This window comes from Lineus longissimus, chromosome 3, assembly GCF_910592395.1.
Source record: "Lineus longissimus chromosome 3, tnLinLong1.2, whole genome shotgun sequence".
NCBI classification, from domain to species: Eukaryota; Metazoa; Nemertea; class Pilidiophora; order Heteronemertea; family Lineidae; genus Lineus; species Lineus longissimus.
The window spans coordinates 3023449-3045898 of NC_088310.1; the positions used below are offsets into that span (position 1 = coordinate 3023449).

Consider the following 22450-nt stretch of genomic DNA (forward strand, 5'->3'; position numbering starts at 1 on the left):
AAATCTGTCAACAAAGGGCTCTAATCTGGTCAACAATAAGCTATAATCTTTCGACAATAAGCTATAATCTGTCAACAATAAGCCATAATCTGCTAACAAAAGGTAAGAATCAATTCTGATCTGCTAAAGAATGATCCTAAATCTTGTCTCTTGACCATAGATCACCCCAATTAGGATTCACTCCTAAACAATCATTACAAACTTTAAGAGGATTGTCCTGTTTTCACTTGATTAGAAAATGACTGAAGAAATTTGTTAATTGGCAATTTAGGAATTGAATAGAGGAATTTGTTGTGATGTGGGTCATGTCATACCTGGGGTGACATGGTCAGCAGATTTCCAATTTTAACTAAAAATAATGCGTTAAAGGAATAAATATTTTGCAGACTTCCATCGAGGTATGGAGTTTTCCTGAAACAAGCTTGGCCGAGTACACAGAACAGCAAAATTACATCAGCACTTCTCTTCATGTCTACACCAATGGTCGTTTTAAGCACAAACAGTTCAAATTTAATCAAAGTAAAAAAAATCTGATTGTGTGAACAGAGTTTTGCTTGACCACCGAAGTGGATACAACTAGACCAACATGACCAGCAATAGAAACACACGATCGTAATCTCTGTAGTAAACTTGATGACTCCAAGATAGGACAGGAAAACTGACCAACAGTCACTGTCCGTGGTCATTCGGACAAGACGTACACATGTCAAGCTACACAGTTATGTGTTATAAATCAGCAGTAAGTGGTCAGATCAAAGTTGACCAATGGACACACATCAATCGCGCGAGAAAATGACACAAACCTCCCACATATTATTTGACTTTGGCTATAAAAAGAAACACAGCAATTTTCCTTAACTTGGAGAGTGCGTGTAGATATGCAGCTTTAAAAGTAATACATGTAGGTGGCAACATGCATGGTAACCTTCTGCACTTATTTTGAATTCTTAGGCGTAACTCGTCACTTGAAGTAGTAAAGACCAGATGTTGATTCACAACAACTTGAAACTCAAAACAAAACATAAAACACGCTCAAAAGGGTCTGAATTCACCTGTCATGTTGTCATTGAGCGTTACCAAACAGCTTGAAAACACAACTGCTTCTCAGAAGACCACTCAAGCCCTCACGTCAAAAACTCTCCAATTAACCCACGAAGAAACCGAAACAAAAAAAGATCAGAGAGTTGGGGCGTTGTTTAAGAGTAACGTTCGAGTGCTTGAAACGTTCTCAAGACCCAGGTGCTCTTGTGACCATTATTGTCAAAGGTTGTCTGGTTCAAGTGCCAGGCTTGAGAACAACAGGGTGATAGATGGAGGGAGACTGCTTGAATAGGGCTCATTAAAACTACCTACGAGTTAACAGAGTGATGAACAATTCAGACTCTATCTCTGACAATTTCATCTGTATCGTTATGTCATCTAACGTTTTTATTTTGGTGCGGTGACGATTTAGAATTGACCGTGAAGTTTGTCAACAATTGGAACCCTGTTGCTAATGACAGGGCCGTGCCTTGAGGATAATAGGGTCCACTCGCCCCTCGGCAGTCCTAGAGTACAGGTACCTAACCCACAGGTGGCCTGAAGCTATTAGGGACCCTCGGTGACCAGCGGGCATTTAGTGCATCGGCGCTCAAACAAGACACCGCCGTCAACTCGGGTGCCCCTGTGACGCAATCAGACCACATCAGTGCGGTCACCCAAGTGCAGACCAGGGCAGACCCTTGGACATTTTTCTCTGCAGTCCTAACACAATCAAAAATAATCTACTTAAACAGATCAAGGAATATAATACCAGAACATTTTTTATTCACAATTTTCTCCTGATCCTGCTGTGCTGCACTTGAGTCAAAGAATCACTAAGTTAGGGGAAGGGTCGAACCGAGGGTCTAAACAAACTTCCTATTGTAGCCAAGTTTGCTAGGACAGGGATAAGAGCCCAACATTTGTTTTGTTATTACGCGCATGATTTGGAAACAGGACCAATATGATACTCAATACAAATCACAGCCAATTAGAATATATCTGACCACAAAGGTATCTGAGGCCATTTTTGGCAAATCTGAGGTGGATTCTGCTGAGATCCTTTCACTCGGAGTTAGGATAAGTCCCAGTCAACCAGTGCAAGATAGTAGCTAAGTTCTAAAGGGGTATTCCTGCGGGAATGGGTATGCCCTGTTGACACGAGACACGACATGAATTGAGAAATGATAAATAGATATCTAAATCTCATATACATAGATGTTTCTTCATTTTGAGCAGAAAAAAAAGTGAAAAAAGTATTTGAACTTAGACATTTTTTCACAAGTTCAAAATTTTGAAAAATTTGAACCCTAGATTTGAACCCTATATTGTTTCACTTTTTGTTTTACTACACCACTCAAACTGGCAATTGGCCTAACTGATGCCAATATCCCTAATCCATCATGAGGGAAACATCATATCAATATTTCTTGCATGTCATTGCAAATTAATCATGTTAGATGCGACTTGTATGATATGTTTACTCAACTCATTATAAGAATCTTACAATGTCAATTTGTTTGGATGATCCGGCTAACCTGTCCAAGTGAACTGAAAAGATACTGTGATTACCCGTTATCTATCCAACGCTGGATGTGCGAATCCCGCGAATTACCGCCGTCCCGATTTAAATGTCACTTTGGTTGTTAGATGTAACAAAGCGGAAAACCATCATCATTGTTTTTGCTGGATTCCTAATGAAATTTTCATTGATCTGTTTGAAGTCTTTATTAGATCCTGAATTGTTTAACCCCTGAACGGCTGTAATATGTCTGCAAATGTTTGATAAATATCAGAATGTTCAAAGATTACTTTTCCTCCCATATTGTAAATATCTGCTACCTGCTTTGATTTTGATTTTCTCTTTGAGATTTTGTTCACTCTTTTCCCTCATACTATAGTCATATTGACATTTCGATAAAATATACATTATGATGATCTTTTCAGACAGTTTTGATGGGGTCACCTTTCATGCACCATGGCAAAGTTATAAATAGTAGTGTAGTGGTGGGAGCGTGGGCATCCCATACCACTGTAGGACAGCAGAGCGGGAGAACAAACAAAGTTAGTGTACATTGTCCAGCATTGCAACACTGTCAGAACTGTCCCACAACTGCATGATTCTCAAATTATAATGATATCCAAATTACCTCTTGGGCAGCAGCCATATCTCTCAAATCTGTATCTTTGGAACCCAACTTGGTTGCCGTGGTAGCCAGGGCCGTTGCCAAGGTAGGCCTTGACAACATGATCTTCTTGAGCCGGACATTCGTCTTTTCCCCTGTCGATGGACTTTCCTTCCCATCCGCTATAAAATGAAAGAAATAAGATGAACATATTAGATTACTAGCTAATTTACAATTGCACTGAAATGGAACCTATGGTTTATATACAAGTATGAACACTCCCCAATGATCTTGACTAGTTCAAAACTACCCATGTTTTCAAATCAAAATTGCTGAATATCCCATCCCTCCTGTACAAACAAAGCAAAGAGAGACAGTTTATATTCCAGGGTTATTTTTCAAAGCCAATGACAACCGCCTCTTCCCTAAATCCAATTGACCCAATGGACTTGGTAACCTTTTGTTAACAAAATCCAAATTGAAATAGAAAACGCGACCAAAAGATCCAGATTTTTACCGACAGGAAAATCACAGCAATATTCGGCGCGGTGACATTGCCTGCGGGCTAGGTGAAATGATAATCGGGAAATGTGCGGATTAAGCTAGTCTTCCACCTGTCTCCTCTCGTCGATGGAAATCCACCGCCACGAGAAAAATACAGGTTATTTCCAAGCAGCTGCAAATACGCAACAACCTTGTTATTTCCAAACGATAAGTGATGAACATTTATAAAGTGATGTGCGACTTAAAGTGAGGCGCGGCTCGCATTTAGGGCTTGACCTTGGAGAATAAATTCATTGGAATTGGAAAATAAAAAATCATCGCACTTGTCGCAGAATTGTCGATATTGCTAACAGTTAGAGTTACAGAAAAGTCCAAAGTCTGAGTAAAGCGCCCCGCAAAAGAGAGATGTTTGTCACAAATGCAAATCAAGACAAAACAAGCCTGCGTGTACAGTTATGGTCAAAAGTATCATCCCTGCAACATTCACGCACAAGTTAACATTTACGTGACATATCAAACAGGAGAAAGGGTGAAACAATAGGTCATTTTAATTTGAAAGAGATAATTGTAACATTAAAAACACCCAATGCCAAAAAAGGGTTTCAACTCTCACCAATCTAACTCTAAACCAAATTGCATGGAGTCTGCCAAAGTGGGTGATGTTTAGTTTCAAAATTGTTTCTAGAATCTCAATATTTCTTACTACTAGACAGCAAGGTAATGCACTTGGGCAAAATTTGGGATACCGTCCTTCTTACAGGTTCATAGCAGCAAATAAGCAACATATTTTGACAACACAAGCCTTAATTGGCAGACTCCATATTTGCATAAAAAATTTACCAAAAAACTATCCATACCCTTATTTCGTTTATACTTGTAAAACTTGAAGTCTCTACTGGGCAAATCTGTAAGATGGGACAGGAGGGGTAAAGGGTTAAAATAAATGTGGACCATACAACAGTACAGGGTGTCCCGCTTAATTGCAAATACACTTATTTTTGAAATAAATATTTTCTTCCAAGTACTCTACTAAAAACCTCGCACAAGATTTTCAAATAAATAATTTGAAAACCTTTTAGGAAGTTTTCTCCTGTTTCTTTTATTGTTTTCCCTTCTTGTTTTTTTTAATGAGATCTGTAGAAATTATCCAGAAGATTTTATCTTTCCAACATATCTTTGGGACACCCTGTTTGAAACAAAATACATGGGTTTAAGGTAAAAACAAACAAATAAAGCTATAAAGAAAACTGCTTCAATTCATTCAAATCTTTTATCATCAATTATCATGAGTAGAAAATATCTCATCTTGCCTCTAAAGGTGAAATGGGGACAGATATGAATGTGCCTGAAAAAGTTTTGGCAAATGTTTTGATGAACACATATCGTAAAAATCCCTCTTCAAATTGAATTGTATTGAAGCAAACTGAAGCAAATTAAACAAAGCACAAACTAACTAAAGCAAGCATTGAAAACAACCAAACTACATCTAATTATATTGCAAATAGTAGCAATAATCTTGGTGATATCAGGCATTCAATGAAATAATTTGAATTGTTTTATTCTTACCCTAACCCACTCCAATTAGGTACCAATTATCATTAGTTTTTAGATACATGAATACCAACACCAGTCAATATGAACATTTTAAATCACTATATACAGGTTTCATAAGATTATTTTCCTAATTTCATTAGTTACTGTATTAAAGAAGAGAAATTTATTTTTTTATTTTTTATGTTAAAAGAATATGATACAAGTATCAGTAGGCAGTTGAGTTTTGAAACAACTAAAATGGTTAAATTGCTGGAAAAATAATAAAGGGTCTCCAACAGCCGTGGCCTCGTTATCAGCCCGAGGGCACAAATGCGTCCAAAATGGTTCCATTTTCTTGCGGAGTCAAAATCTGAGATAAGACACACAGTTGGCCGAGGCATGACCAGAACGGCATGAGGAAAACAAACCACGGCACTCCGCATCGTAAATAATTGGATAAGGGCACACGAAAGATAAAAGCAAGAAAAATGGGCTTATGGCTTGCTGGAGTAAGCGTCTTAGGAGAACATTAATTAAAAGTGGTGTGATTCGGCCGCAGTTGTCACTATCGTTTGGTGCGGTACCGAAGCAGCAGATTGATTTTCATAAGCTGCGTCAGTTGTTTCATCAGCTTATGTTGGTGCAGGCCACAGGGTTCACCAGCGGGAGACCCTGCGACGCTTTGAAGTTGAGCGTGAAATTACGTGATAAAATACCGCTCGATGAAGATGGATAGTCTCATGAGTCTAGCTACTACTCACTCTACTGTAAAACGCCAAGTTTTTCGTGGGCGTTTTATTCTTGTGAATTTTTCAAACAAGCTCAATTCACAAAAATTAAAATTGGAAATATCTCAAAATAACACTGCTCTCATTTAGTCCAATAAAGATTTGTTTTTCCCACATAACTCACTGTCCTAAAACTTTCCTTGCAATATATACACCTAGTAGAAGGATTACCTCATAAGCCATAAATTGAAATTGAGCATCCATGATAAAAACAGAATTGCAGAAATCTATGGTTATGAGGATTTACGCAAAAAATCATCTGAGGCTGGCAATATTATCATAGATTACAAATCCTTAGTTCAACCTTTTCTGTTTATTGCCTCAAATTCTAAAACATGCTGTTAGTTTAAAAACACCGGAGGCAAAATCAATTTTGTGTTTTCCCACATTTCCAATCTTAAAAGCTAATGAATGCTAAAATATGCAAATTTGGCCCGGAGCATTTGAATTTAATCCTCCAGCTTAGCTTTAGCTGTAAAAAGCATAGCAATTAAATTCAAAGTGAATTAACCCACTTGGACCTTGTGATGTTAAAAAATCTCAACGTCCAGAAAGGATGTGTCTCAAGCAACAGAAAGTTCAGCATGTTTCTCTCAAGTTGATTATTGCATAAATGATTAATTAAAGGTTGAAATTAAATGCCAAAAATTAGGATTCATTCTTGCCAATTAAGTTTTTAATTGGCTGTAAACGTCGGTCAATATTTGCAAAATATCAAGATGCCCCATATGACCTGTTCAAAGGTGTAAAAATTCTGCCCAACGCCGATATCATTAACGATGACACCGGGACGCTTCGGCTCCCGAAAGATTATCTGTAAGCAACAACCCGTAATTATGTCACATTAACTTTTGATACAGTGTATCAGCAAAGTTCACAATGTCTCTTATCTCGATTGACCACAATAACATGGAGTAACGACACGTCAAATCACATGACGGATGCCTATTCTTCGGCGGGAATTATTTCGCTATTGGCGGAGATTTGCATTTTTGATTCGCATTGTCCCAGCGTTCAATAAGATTCATAAACTTTTATGACACTCAATCAAACAATTTGGTGCCATCTTCAGGCAGTTTCAGATCAGGATTAACGGGAGCCCGTGAGGCGGGGTTCCTACCTGGAGGGGTGGGGAAATCAACCACACCCTGGCGCTGGGCTTTTCTCCAGAGGCGTATGGGGATGCGACCACGTCCTCCCGAGATTTTATCCACCAACTAACTCTATAAACTGTGATGAACTGAAATTTATTATCAGTATATCGACAGCATGCATTATCTATAAAAGAATCTTTCTTAGCATTTCTTTGAATAAGTTTTCAAAATTCCTATTTTTTCACAGTTAATTTTAAGGATTATTCTCAAAATACTGCAGTAGTGCCCAAAAAAATCTTCGATTTTGCCAAAATATATTTTTTGAAAATGTCTCTCTATATGTTATTACTGTTAGCTGGATAATACAGCAGCGAGAGTGCATGTATGACTCTAACACTGAGGGACCCCAGGCGCCTCGCAACCATAAATTTTCTCGCTTTTACATATATTATGATTAAGTCACCATCGCATTGCTCCGATCCGCCAATCGCTACATCTTCCAGAGTTCTACAGGTAACAAGCCAATCAATAATGAGGAGATACCTGTCAATCAAGCGACTGAGGTTGCAAAAGCGTCTCCATGGAGAATTGGCACTGGGGAATATCTCGGTAAGTCCTGTTGCAAGTTCACATAGTTTTTCGTAACTTGCGATATTTTTGAATTCTCTGTTTTGTTTTCTCTTGCGTTGCCTCTGAAATGATTCGATTCTTATATGCATCAATGTCAGGTTGAAAAAGAGTAGGAAAATACCACTTTAATGGCAAACATTAGACAGCTTCTTCAAAACAACGTATTTGCTTTGTCAGAAACGGCCATCAACGAACTGACATCAGAAATCTGGACAGCATTTTGTCGTAACTGTGCTAAAATCGAGAGCAATTGCACTTCCATACTGTTCACACTGATCACAATGAAAATGCTCAGGAGCTATTTTATGCTTACTTAAAAGCAAGGGATATAAGGCAAGGGAAGTCCTTCTTTTGCCAAAATCTTAGCCAAATATCAACCACATATGATATTAGCACAGTGAGATATTCAATAAAGCTTTCTGGAAAGCAAGTTCCAACCATCACCACATTATAGTTTCAGCAAGAAGGATACAGCTATCAGTGTAGTCAACTGCTGGTTTGGCCTATACAAACAGGACTGAGGTTTTCTGGTAGAAGCTGACAAAAGGGGAAATATCTGAAGGCAAACTTCCCAAGTGACAGCTAAACTCACGAGCACAATGAAAAGGAAAGGCCATTTGATATATGTCAAAGTCTCATCCTTACTCAACCACCAACCCAAAGTTATAATCTGAAGTTATTGCGGTTAGAATATCATGCACTTGCACATATTCTACACCATTTACATCTTGTTAATACGGACTCTTAAGATTTACCTAGCTTCATTACTTTGACAGTCTTTATCACATATAAATCAGGGTCAAAAGCTGAAACTGAGAATATCACCAATATTACACACATAAAACTTATTTTTCATCGTGTGCTGTGTTTTTTAAAAATGGCCTTGCACAGAAAAACCCCAAATAAAACACCTTTTTTTTAATAATTTTTATGACGTCTACAAAATGCAAAGAGAATTCAAGAGTTTTGATATCTTTTGTTGCAGATTAGCAAACATTTTGTAAGGAACACAATGAAAATCACAAAACAATTATTCAGGGATTATAGTCCTGGTGTCAGAAAATCATGGTATTATAATTCATTAGAAACGATACCATTTTTGGAAGAATTGCCATTCTGAAAGGGGCTGAAGCAGGAGGGGGATGTTGTGATATATACAATAGAGATAGGATACTTTAAATAGATACAATAGTTATTTTGTTAAATCGCTTATTGAAGCACTGCATGGTCGGATCTAAAATGTCATTTTCAGCCAGGTTCAGGTAGAAGAAAACAACAGCTTTCTAGGATTGACTTACGTATCACTTTAAATCCTACAATATTTCAACAATGAATTTTATTCAGAGATAGGAGAGCATTTTTACAAGTAAAATGAGGTTTGAACTCTTGCAGATCCCCTTTGAAATATTCAGCTTCCACTTAATACAAAGTCATGAAAATGCGGAACAGATTACCAATTTCTATCATGTTGAACATTGGGTTACATAATCTGACAGAGTAAGCATTGGTTCTGACTTCCGAAAATATATGCTCTGAGCAGTCACTTAATAATCCAGCCTAGCTTAAAATAAACTTTCAACTTTCAATTGAACTGAATTCAGATCATATTTCTCTATTGGTACACATGCAGTTTGCAAATGAGGTTAGAAGATTCCTCAAAACTAACTACTGCAAGAAGCAGCATTGCAGAAATAAAAGGCACTGTTAACTGTTTACAGTCATAAACCTTCATTTATCTTTAAACCCGAAAACCTAAAACTAGAAAGCACCTGAACACTTCCAGGTCTACATTAACGAAGCAGTAACAAAAAATATATAAAAACATAAGGCTGCATGCAAATAAAGACTACGAAAAAAACCAATGAAGCGTAGTGGAAGTTATCTTCGGCCAGCATTAAATTTACCAGCAAACTTACTCGTGTCTGTTGCCGATCGTGGGCGGCCATCTTCTGAAAGAGTCGGTGAGGTATCCTCGGGCTTTCCTACACCAGCCCGAGCCTCGGCGATCAACTTCCTTGCCCGTTCCCGAAGATGTTTTTGGCGTTCTTCATCTTTCTATAAGAACAAAGAGAGAGGATACTCATGACAGTAGTACACACATTTGACACCAAAGAGCCAAAAGGGGTCAAAATGGAAATAAAGGTACATTTTAATAGGCTGAAGTGTTTACCATTTCTGCTAAGGAATGGTCTAATTTCAAGGACATAATCCTTACCTCAGCACCACTAAACTTCTGTACTGGACCTCCAGCAGTAGGGGTGTCAGGTGTGACCATGCTAGCACCTTTGAGGGCAGCATCCCTCCTGGCCTGTTCAAGGAGAAGGCGGGCCCGCTCTTTGAGTTCCTCATGGCGACTACGAGGCTTCTGAAAAGATAACCACAAAATTCCCTTTTAAGATTTTTTTGGAATACTACATTGTTTTTGTCAATTTTTATTGGGTTTTTTCTTTTTCTTTTTCTCTTCTGTTTTACGTTTTGTGCACAAAGTTTCCTCCGTTTTCTTCACCCTCCATCAAACTACACGCACATCTCGACTTTGCCGTGCACTTGGCCATATATCGTCAACGCCATCATAATCCTAAATCCGAAGACGAGAGAACGAAATGATACACGGATTATCACTCCTTTGACATCTTATACGGTTACCATGGAAACAAAGTAGTGTCATATTCTTCATAAGTATGAAATGATCCGCTGGCAAGAGGGATATTGATAATCCCAACCTGGGCAAAATTTGCCAACAGTCAGAGATTGTGGGCAGACAAACAATTTATCCACAATATGCCCAAAAATGTAACTAATTATGGAACAATTAGTTAAGTTAGTACGACATTCCTAATTCTTTTTAAAAACTTCGATGCATGAAAAACAAAGCATTTCTTTCAGGCAACTTTCACTTGAAACTAATACAATGTATTCGGTATGGATCGTCATAGTGACGATTGCCAGCGAATGGATTAAATGAGAGCAATGAAACAAAACTATGGGTGGACAACCCCTTTAATAACAGAATATATTCTACTACAATGGGTCCAATATTGATATTGAGAGAGATAATCCTGATTTAATTGAGTGATTATCCGTCACAACCAGTGCACATGACTGTATAATTGAACAACTTTTTAATCAATGGACGGGGACATATCATGAGCTGACATCCAATAATTGATGCATCACAACCTTGTTTCATTTTCTGCTCTGATTTACAGAAACATTGGCAATATGAAAAGGAGGTTGAAGAACCTGGGACAAATGCCTCAACATGGATGGGACGGGATGTTTTTGTGTAACCTGTGATTATCATGCTGGCAAACCATGCAGATTCAGAAGGCTACAGGACATATAACAGAGGGCACACTTTTGACTTTAAAACCGGTGAGATGCCATTCGAATCTCAGCATGCAGAAGAGCAGCTTGAATTAGATTTCTCAAATTTTTATGAAAAAAGCCCCATATACCTTCATGGGCCAATGTGACAAAGGGGTCATTCAGTCCGTTTTGGGAGAAAAGCCTGTCTGGGTGCAAAAAGAAGATTCCAAGGAAAGTGAAAGAACAAAATAAAGATTTATGATCCCAAGCTTTGGGATTATCTCTAAATCCTGGACTTAATTCAAGTTACTGTCCTCCAAAGGCCTAGGTTAAGCCTCTTAACGTATGGAGACAACTACTTGTACTCTCTGTTGTGTCACAAAAAGTTCTTCAAAGGAATATTTGTCTTTAGTTGAGTCTGTTGTATTTCTTGTTCGGCCAGGTCAAAATTTGAATTTGTTTCTTGCCCAAACATTTTCTCAAAATCAGTGTTGGCATAAGTCAGTCTTTATTTTTCTTTTTTAATCTATTTTTCTTTTCTGAATGGATACTCGGAAAAATACCAAAAAGTTTTATCCTAAAGACCATGGAAATGGTAGGGGTACCCTTGGGATATGGTGGATGAAATAGCCAATCACAGGGTAATACAAATCAATACCCTGGTACGGGTACCCGGAAATGAACCAGAGCAATCAGTGGCCATTGCGTTCCCCGGACACGTTGTCGCGGCTCTGTCCTGTCTCTCTGTTTGCTTTCTGAGTCAGCGATAGAGAAACAGTCCAATTTTCCGACAAATTTGAAGGTTTTATTTGTTAGTTTACCAACGTTGTTGATCACTTTTCCCATCAGCCTCAAGACTGAAAATTCATTCGGGGAAAGAAACGGAAAACTTCTTTCAAACCAGCAGACTTCATTTCTGACTTAGCAACTACAGAAGGAAGAGATATTGTGACCACCAAACTGATCCGATTTTCAAATGAGGACTCAGCAAGGAGACCAGCAAGACTTTCCGAAATCTCAAACAGGAAGTTGGCCAACCAAACCAGAAGGCATGACACTGGACTTACCCGAGTCAGAACCCGCCGCAACGTACAAAATAAATCCACGCACCAAGAACCAAAAATGAGATATATTCCCAAATCGAACCAAAATCGAGTGAGCAATCCGACCAATAGACTAGTGAAACTGAAATGATGGGAAGGATACCCAGCCTGTTCTTTATATTTCATCGCCTCTAAGCCTACAAAATGCAAAGCACCTTAGCTGCATGGCTCAAAGACAATAGCGCCCATGAGCAGATTTTCAGCTTATGCATCCGAAGCCTCCCTAGGCTTTGCCCATAAACCTCTCAAAGCTGCTTACCAACAAAGTAAAAAGGAAGATTTGCCAAATATAATACTCTGGACTCGAATTAAGGGACAATCCGTCCGACTTACAACTATACGACATACGAGATTTGAGCCAAATATCTGAAAATCCTAGTTTTTAAAACCAAATAGAAACCTATTCAAAGTATAAGTTGCATATTCTGAGCCTACGATCTCGTGTTCACAAATTCCATTTCGATTGATAGCAGTTGTTTATCCAATTACTCAAGAAACTTTAACAAACGGCGCCTGAATCGGTAAAACTGATTGAAGCTGCTTAGTGCTAAGAAGATTGGCCGCCATGCGATGACGATCGCCTAGCGTTTGTCATGATTAGTTCCAAGCGATCGAGGCCCCCGACGTTTACTTTCTCTCAGCGGGATTTGTCACCAACAGATGGACTAATCACTAAGCCAACATGCAAAGGTTAGACATACAGCAATCGCTGAGACCTTAAGGCAACTCAGGTGTCATCTCTACATACACCCAAGCAAAAGGTGATATGTGAATGTAGAGCCACATGAGCTCTGCAGAAGGAACAAATTGATTCCCATACGCAATCAAGATCATAGGGAGAATTGAAATGAAACTAATCACGAGACAAGCCATCATGCAAAGGTGAGATATACAGCAATCATGGAAACAGAGTGTGACCCTGATACCCTGACCTCGAGAGATCACTCAACTATTACTTTAGAGACGACTGTAAACAAGAAGTTCAAAAAGTATAATTCCTTGAAACATTTCATAAAATTTTTAAACACCGAGTAGGTATTACCAATCAAAAACAACCAGACTGATATGATTTTGGAGAAAAAGAATTTCATTTTCCTAAAAGCTAAGAATCTAAACCACAACCATGCAAAAATATTCCCCCTCTACTGATTATTCTGATAAAAGCCACTATCAGAACCATCTGTGGTTTATCGAGTAATTCCCTGTCAGCCCCATCCAGTATTAACCTGTTATGGAGGAATTTGTAGGCATTCTAAAAGCAAAATTGAATCAGGGACAATTAGGAAATGTGTACACTGGTAATTAGTACATCAGGCGTAGGGCGGTGTGGTGCATGAACAGTGGTGATGGCAGAGCACTTGTGAGGATTCTGGGAAAGAAATGAAAAATTCTTCATTTGACGATGGAACTCATCGACAGAATGTTATCTTTTAATTTTGAGATGTTTGCCAAATTAGGTATCTCAGAAATGTGCACAATGGTGTATTGAGTTAACCCTCAAAGGTACATGTGATAACTTCGAGAAGACAGACGAAACTTGAAACCGGTCTCAACCGATTTCACAAACAACAAGTTCATTGACGAGACAGGTCACAGAGGGGCTCTGCTCTTGTGAAAAGAAAGAGAGCTGACAATCCAGAAGTTTGTATGATAAATGTCCATTGAAATCTAAGGAATAAATAGCATTGTGAGTGTTAATACCTTCCCTGTTGTAGAAGTCAGACTTGGTAATTAGATGGTGCCGATCAACCTGTATAACATGTGAAATAATAACAAATCACACTCAGAGCAACTGTTTACTTTCTCAATTTCAATTTCCTTTTCTTGAAAACTTTTCAGTAAACATCAAGTCTGATCTCTCAAAGATTTCATTTTCAGGTTTATTCTTTGGAAACATCGGAAAGACCATCACCCCAAAAGCACTCAAATGAAGAACACAAAAGGAATCCATGAAATGCAATAACAGATGTCATATGAAATGAGCAGCACCCAGCAGAGCAGCAACCACAATCAAAGTGACAGGCAGGGTTGAAGAAACCTTGTCGATTTCCTCATCCTGAGCAAACACAACATTTTCTAGGTTTCCATTCCATCATGACTCGCGATAACGAGTAATTAAATGGTACCATTGCTGCGAACATTGCGATGACAAACTAATATGGCTGCCCTGACAATGAAAAGATTCGACGGGAAATATTCGTGACCGATTCCATCAGCGATAAGAAATGAACGAAGGGGGATCGCAGTGACAGTAGATGATTCATTTGAGAGATAGAGATTTTCACCTGGGGAGCGATGTTCTCTTGGGAATTTGACAACACATGTAAGGTCCTCTCCTTCCAGCAACCTGAGTCCCCATGTCATTTCTACAAGTCAATCTGGTCCCAGAATTTCATTGGATTGGAAGATGACGCATTTCATCGATGTTTCACTACATCACAGAGGCAAATCGTCAGCCTTTTTACCGTTTTCAAAAATGGCTGATATGTAGTGTGAAGTTTCGGCCATTTTATTTCAAATCAAAATTGCTATGAAAACTAATGAAATTTCACTAAAACCAGACCCCAACCAACAGAAAGTTACTTCAACTCATCAACAACAAAAAAAGTTTGACAAAATCTATGGAACACAAAATGAGAAAATTACACCAAAAAGTGACAATTTCACACTTTCTTTCTTAAAACGTTTCAATTCGGGAGGAAATTAAGCAGGATAGACAAACCATCAAACAGATTTTAATTAAACTGCACAAGAAAAGGTAGAAATAACGAGCAATACGTTGCTAATTTCCGTGAAGTGCTAATCAAGACGCACATTTTCAAAACATAATCGACTTAAATCCTTAAGAACCTCGCGCAGCATATCGGTGGAAATTACTTCACTTTTCGACCAAAATCCTTAAGATCCTGCAAAGGATTATTCAAACTACAAAAGATTTTGAAATTTCATTACAGAAATAATCAGGGACATTGAAAGGAGATAATAGCCCATATAGAAAAGTATTAAGTTCTGGGAAAGGGTGATAATTGGTGTTTAGAAGTTGAGGATGAAGTTGCAATAACTGTATTCTAAGCAATTTATTATCAAGCTTGGAAAAAAATACTTAGTTTGTAAGTTAGACAGGATATGAATATGCCTGCTTCAACAGATAATACTCATACCACTTCCCCGCAGAGGAATCTTGCTTTCTAAAATTCAATTTGTTGAGCACTTTTTCAACATTTTCGATCGTGGTGTTTGACGAACCAAGAGCATCAATCCCAAAGTGAGGGAGTTCATGCCAACTCGACACAATCAAACTTTTCATTCACCTTTGAAAGCTTTCTTACAGACGTGGCATGGTCCTTCCAGACAGAAACCCAGTCACCAAGAAGCAGGAGAAGTTCCTTAAACTATCGACTAGAACAAAATTCAGCTTAGTGAGTTAAGTTTTACAGGCAAATTAAACATCTATCGAAAGCATGCTTCCTTAACGTTATGTAGATGCAAAATGGTACCAACAGCCGGGGTGCAAAACCTGGAGGTCATAAGTAAGCCATCCATCACCAAACCATGCCAAAATCTTAGGACAGGCTCATGCTTATAAGGTATTAGTACCTCTTCTTCATGGACTAACTCAGGTGTATCACAGACGACTCCGTCCCCGCCATAATCAGAGTGCGGGACTGACGTGAAATCCATCGAGGTCTCCTCTTGCTGAGAAGATGCAATATTGGGGACCACCCCGATGACTGGAGTTTTGTCAGTCCCTGGAAGTTTTTCAGTATCGTTTGATACTGCGTCTCCCGATATCAACATATTATCACAAGAGGCATCACTCAGGTCATCGAACATGTCGACATCCATGCTGTCGACGTTGTCAACATCCTCAAGCTCTTCGTCGTACTTATCACTTTCTGGCTATAAGACAACAAGACAAATGCAACAATTCACGATACAGCCACATGCTTCGTATTCTTCATGAAACTGAAATAATGATCTTAACAAACAGAATTCCTTCCGATGGAGGCGATTTCAAAATCTTAACCATCACTCTCAATACAACACATCAGACAACAATTAACTACGATTTCCAACTAGTTTTCAATGCGAGACGTAAACACACGTCATTTGGCAGGCTATGCAAAGTATCAATGACGTCACAAAATGTCGTCAATGACGTCACAAAATGTCATTCAGCAGAGAAGGTGTGAAGATGCAGTGCATTGTACATGTACCTGTAGAGGTGTCAATGTGTGTAGTTGCTAGATGCTCAGTGCAAAAGACTAAATGTTGTGCAAAATGTTGCAAAGAAGTTGCAGAGAAAATTTGCTGCACTGTTGCGACAAGAACACATTTCCTCTTACCTGGTCCCCAGAGGCAGAGTCTGGACTTGAAGGGGTAACTGGTGAGGTTGGCGTCCTCCGATCAGGAGTTGATCGTGTCGGGGAGATGGCAATATTTCGGTCAGCCTAAAAGATGAAACACACACATTTTTATAATCATCATCATCATCATCTATCAACCTACATGTATGTGGGATCTATTACTTGACCTGGCATAGACACAAAGGTACAATGGACCACAGCTTTTAGTCTCGACAAACAGCTTCTCTTCACAACAAGGTCCTATATACTATATAGAGCACCATGGTTGTAGCATGAAGCTAGGAGCAGATGACCACGAATTGTGAACAGGTTCAGCGCGGGGAAGCTGTTGGTAACCAGGTGCCGACCAACGAACAATACAGCAGAACTTTGAAACAATTCGGACTCGACGGACAGCCAGTTGATCTCGAACAGATATCAGCCTTTAGTCCATGGAGAGATAACACCCACAAATTTGCCAAAATCTTTACCAGTTTGGTCCAAACGATCAGAAACATGACGAGCAGTCAAAAATTATAATCCGGTAACACAAAGTTAGAATAAGGCGTAAACTCCGTGGATCAAGTCAAAACGATAGATCGTCAACAGTTAGTATACTAAGGAATGTATGTAATGCGTCTGCATCATACATGTATTTGTCATAAAACTCTTCTTTTTTCTCCAATAAGTCTCTTTTTCCTGTTGGTTTATAACAGGAACATGAACTTATGACGTATAATCTGTAGAGCAAGTAAGTACCAGACACATCCTCAACAGTTGGTACACTGAGGCATACATGTGTGTAATGCTTTGGCATATTTGTCATAACAATGTTTTTTCTCTCCAATAAGTTTCTTTTTCTTGTTGTTTTCTAACAATAGTAAGGCTGTGGCTTTCATAGCCCAAAGGTCATCCTGTGTTAGCTTTAGACATCAAAGCCAATGCCAGGAATACAATGTCAAAGATTTTTTTTCCAAACTTGAAGCCCAGCTACTATTACTTGCTGAATGATGGGCACAAGAAGAGGGGTTAACCAAATGAACCAACATATACCACCCATGCTGAAACAACCATTCATCACATAGCTCGCAATCAGTATTTTTGAAAGAACGATATGTGAAATTTAGTAGGAAGATGTGTTGCCACGCACTAGAAACCAAAAGTGTCAGGTGAATTCTGAAACACCTAGTACATGTAACATCCATGGAAAATGTACAAGGGAAGACATCAAAGGAAAGGTGATTTTTTGTCCGATCATGACGCATGGTCTTCAGAAGATGAAGGAGGGATTTACGACATGTTCAGAAGCCCAGCACGGGATTAAGCATTTTTAAATTTGTGGGATGATGCTTAAAGCTTCATGACAAGAGAAAGAGGACATCTTGTCAAATCTTTGTTTATATACAGTTGGACCTCCCTTAGCAGACACTCTCTACTAATAACACCTTCTCTATGAAAGGACACTACATCTGCTCCCAAATTGGTCATTTCCATTGAATTTGACCTCTATAATCAGGACACCTCTCTATTAAGGACAGCACTTGTGAGACCCAAGGCTGTCCTTAATAGGAAGGTTATTAAGCTCATGTATCATACAACACCATGAACTTAACCCATTGAACCCCAAGCTCCCTGACATACAGGTGACTAAATGCAGACAGGTATACAAGTGTTCCTTACCTCAGATGTTTGGTCTTGGTCTTGCTGTTCTTGTTTCCTTCTTTCTTCTCTCAGTTTCCTTCTCTCTTCCTTTCTGGCAGCTTTTGAAGATTCATCACTTCGAGGTGACCTGAAACCAAATATCGCATTAACAGAATGGTATGATGAGTGCATGAGGTGTCACACAAAGTCATTTTATCTGTCTGATACCAAGTAACAGAACCCAAGGTATAGACAAAATCGGCCAAAGTTGGCTTGTCTTTCACACTTCTGAGCTTCTATAAGCTCTGCCTGGACTTTGAGAATGCATTCTTGATATACCCAACTGTACTTGTGATAATTTTCAAGCTATCTATCATACCTGTCACTTAATTTCTCCTCCGAACTTGCGTTCAAACTTTGACTAGATTGCACGATATCATTGTATGGACTCGGTAACTCCTCCTCGTCGGAATCAAACGGATTCATCAACTGTTTCCGCGTCATCAACGCCTTCATCTTCCGTGACCCGTCCGGTTGAGCATTTTCTTTCAACAGCGACACACCTCTGTCCTTACTTATGGTAAAACTAGCACTAGTCGGTATTGACGGTTCCTCTGAACTCGAACGCGACTTTGCTGATATGTCACTGTCACTTTTTTCTTTCTTAAGCACATTCCGCTCATTTCGGCGTTCCAACGGGATTTCTTTTCCATACATTTCCTTTGAGATTTTCGAATTTAAATCCGAATCGAAGTCCCCAATCATGTACGTGCTCTCTTTTGTGTTTTTCCCAATTTGTTGCACCTCGAGAGTCTGCCCCGTGAAGTAGGAGCGCAGTTGGTAAAGATACGTCATCACGCTAAGTTTGTCCGGCACAGTCAGCAGTACCATGTCTGAGGGTTCTATCACTTTGGGGACCCCACAGCGCGCAGCAGCATCAAATGCCTGGAAACAGAATTGAAGACAACCTAGATATTTTATATCTTACATTGAATCCTAAGACAAGGACTCTCAGGCCTGGTCTGCCAACCCTTCCCACCATCCAAGGAGACAGGAACACCTCATATCAAGTTTTGGACAAAAGCTTATTGATAATCATCAATTTCAGTATGAAATTCAATGTGTTCACTGGATTCAAATTTACTGGAGACCATCTACAGTTTCACCAGTGCCACTTCTCGAGGACTGACATTGCCTACACAACTTTTTCAGTCAACAAGTCATGGCCCTAAGTGATTCAATAAATGAGTCCAGCAATATGATGACACATCGTCCATTTCTTTCCTTCTCTCACCTTTTTATTGTTCCCTTTGATATCATGAGGGGACAGTGTATCAAAATCACTGCAAATAAATAATTTATATTGTTAACCGGAGAAAACATGATAACTCATTTTTCATGAAAAGCACCCCTAGTTTTCTGACTCTCTACAAAAATATCACCACTTGACTAGTTTTCACAACTTTATTGTGACCCGCAACGAAAAACTGACGACACAAATCAGAATAGATTTCCAGCACTTGCAGGAAGAAACCGGACAAATAACTGATGGCCGCTACTCAATTAATTAACTTTTCATGCTACATTAACACCAGCCGGGATTTCTCGTCGCCGAGGTCAGAGTTCAGGAAAGAAACGAACACAGCCGTAATGTAGTGGAAGCGACTGAATTAATCAATTTCGCACATTTTCATCGCGGCAGAAATACAACGCACTAAACGATAATCCCCTGTTCTTGCATTGTTGTCACAATATTGTGACAAGGTGCTTGGACTAATCGACATATGGACACAGTTAGTGATTAGTTTACCCCCAGAATTAACCATCTATTCATAACAAAGTAATATTTCTTACAAGGCCAGGGTTCTTTGGACATGTTTTGTATTTTCATTTGCAATGTGACTTGTTGTCATGAATGAACAAATTATTCTTATCATTACAGTTTTGAAGGAGAACTACACTAGTTACTACTACTACTGCTACTTGTGAAGTAGCATCCAAATATTCTTCTCATTTTTTGCTTCTTCCGGTTTTCTGCGCCATAAATGACCAAATCATCATAACGCCTATGACCAACATCAGTAGTTCCAGAAAGCAATGATTCGAGCGAACAGAGGAAATGAGTAAATCCTCAAGATTAATCAACGCAAAAATCAACGCACAAGCTAATTTTGTGGCCATTCTGGTCCTTTGATGTCAAACATAGCCGTGATTATGCCATTGTTTGGAGAAAAGCACCTGTGGAGGCCCACCCAGTTGACAAAGGACATAATGCATCTGCTTTATCTTTAGGAGTTACTTGCAAACACAGCAAACATAGAGGGAGCTCATGTCACAAAGTGATCAGTGATTTTTTTCAAATCAATTTTTTTCCACCCTTTGAAGACCAAACCCAGAAAACTAAGGACAGACACTGTGACAACTCAAAAATCTTTTTAACACCAAAGAAATCATGACTTTTACAGTTTTTTAGTTATATGACTTGTTAATTATACTGGGCTCACATAGTTCATCTTGGCCCCATCAGGGATTATTTCTGTCATTTGCGTATTATTAAACAAGTTAAAAGGTCCTAAAATCCCTTGATTTTGGCAGGTCGGCCATTAATTTCTAATCCCTGCAAAGCATAGCTTTTATGATTATTTGATGAACGGCAAGATGAAAGAGAAAGTTTGCCATCCTGAACTTTGTCTTGGAACATTTTGAGGAATATATCAAAGATCAAACAACATGACGCAAAGTCATCATCACTAACTACCGTTTTACTCTTTATTTCGAACCATTTAAATAATGATACACCCTGAACTCATTTAATCCCCATGTCATTTGGGACTTTTTCTATTTTTATCGCAAATATCACATCGCTCCGGCAACTGACTGATGTAAGCACCTAATTGTTTAATGGGAAAAGGGAGACAAATGCAGCGCATCTTTCCGTCTGCAGCCGACGCAGAATCGACAACAAAACTCGCGATTCATTTTGAAACTTAAGAACATCAAAAGTCACCCGGTTTTAATCTGTTGACTTTGAAGTCAAACGAAATCATAGTGCATCATGTTTTTAACAGAAACATTACTCGGTAAAGCACCCAGCTTAAATCCTTTGCATTCACAAAAGGCAATTTTTACATTTGTCATTTGGTAATCTGTTAGACGCGAAATTGTTTGAATGAAGGCGAATCGTTTAGATGTGCAGGAAAGTACACTAACAATGATGACATTTTTATCCCCCATGTAAAATTTTCTGAGAAAATCCCTTAAAATCACGAATAGTGGGACGTTATAATCTCATTTCATAACTTCAAAGGACCAAGTTGGGTCTTCGACGTGTGCGCTTAGAGCGGCATCTCGACAGCAACTGGTCAGAGTGGTTCCATGGCCACACAATCTCACTTTAGGCAATTTAACTCATGTCATTTCCAACCTAAGTTCATGTTTGATGTTTTTGCTATAATCAGTTTATTCGAATGATGTGTTGGGTTTAATTGAAATGAATCATAAGTGCAGTAACCACGCACAATCACAATCAAAAATCAAAATTTGTTGAAAATTTTTATGAAAATTGGGGCATTTTGACGGCAACATTTTGCCACGAGTTACATCCTCTCTTACACTCGACGTCCGCTTCCATCAGGTCAGACATTTTGCCAGCAGACAACCAAGTTTTGTTGCACCTCACTAATTTGCGGTGAGGTCTTTAGGATTGGGCTTTCTAGACTAAGACTGTTTTGCTCAGTCTTGGCATCACTGCATCCACTTACATGAGACTAGGGCTAAAGTGATGAACTATGGCACAAAACGCCAGGCCATTCCTCCACGATGTGGTCATGTTGGTGACCTTGACCCCTTTATAACCTTTCGTGACCTCCTTGCACCATTCTAGCAAATCTTGACTCGGCGTTGCCTTCTTCTGTTGCCCCAGATCAGACTGCAATGGGAAAAGAAATTAGGATCATCAAACATGTTGAAAGAAGCAGAAGCCTTTACAACCTGCTTTGTCATCGTCTTATCATCAAATTTTGCTCTGTGGCTGTGACGAACTCCAACAAAAAGAGTTGCACTGAAATCAGATATACTGAGTTTTTCACAAGAACATCCTATGCTAAGAGCAGTCATTTAGTTCATCATTTCACTCCTAGGCGGCCAAACCTCCTTCCTTCAGTGCTGCCACCTAGGAGGCAACTAATGAACTGGAATTCTTCCTTCAGTTTAAAGCAATGGGAATGAAACAACTACCTATTTTGGCTGGCCTATCAGCCTATCATCTAACTTAACCCCTCCCTCTCAATCTTGTACATGAACCATAGAACTATGGCCTCATGGGAGGTATACTGTTCAGCATCGTCTTCACTTCTT

General features: G+C 39.0%; 1 protein-coding gene across 4 annotated transcripts in view; it reads right to left on the reverse strand.

The window, feature by feature from the left end:
- LOC135485378 (EH domain-binding protein 1-like) overlaps positions 1 to 22450 on the reverse strand; it is an 88996-nt gene that overhangs the window by 48746 nt on the left and 17800 nt on the right. For 2 of the 4 annotated variants that reach the window (XM_064767350.1, XM_064767349.1), the window contains 10 exons: positions 21856 to 22022; positions 19389 to 19437; positions 18474 to 19039; positions 18134 to 18242; positions 16454 to 16558; positions 15705 to 16007; positions 9911 to 10060; positions 9612 to 9750; positions 4508 to 4555; positions 3171 to 3328 (listed from right to left, as the gene is read on the reverse strand). In XM_064767350.1, coding sequence (XP_064623420.1) covers positions 3171 to 3328; positions 4508 to 4555; positions 9612 to 9750; positions 9911 to 10060; positions 15705 to 16007; positions 16454 to 16558; positions 18134 to 18242; positions 18474 to 19039; positions 19389 to 19437; positions 21856 to 22022 — 1794 coding nt within the window. The remainder of the gene's footprint in view (positions 1 to 3170; positions 3329 to 4507; positions 4556 to 9611; positions 9751 to 9910; positions 10061 to 15704; positions 16008 to 16453; positions 16559 to 18133; positions 18243 to 18473; positions 19040 to 19388; positions 19438 to 21855; positions 22023 to 22450) is intronic. The other 2 variants (XM_064767352.1, XM_064767351.1) reach the window with 2 other exon arrangements.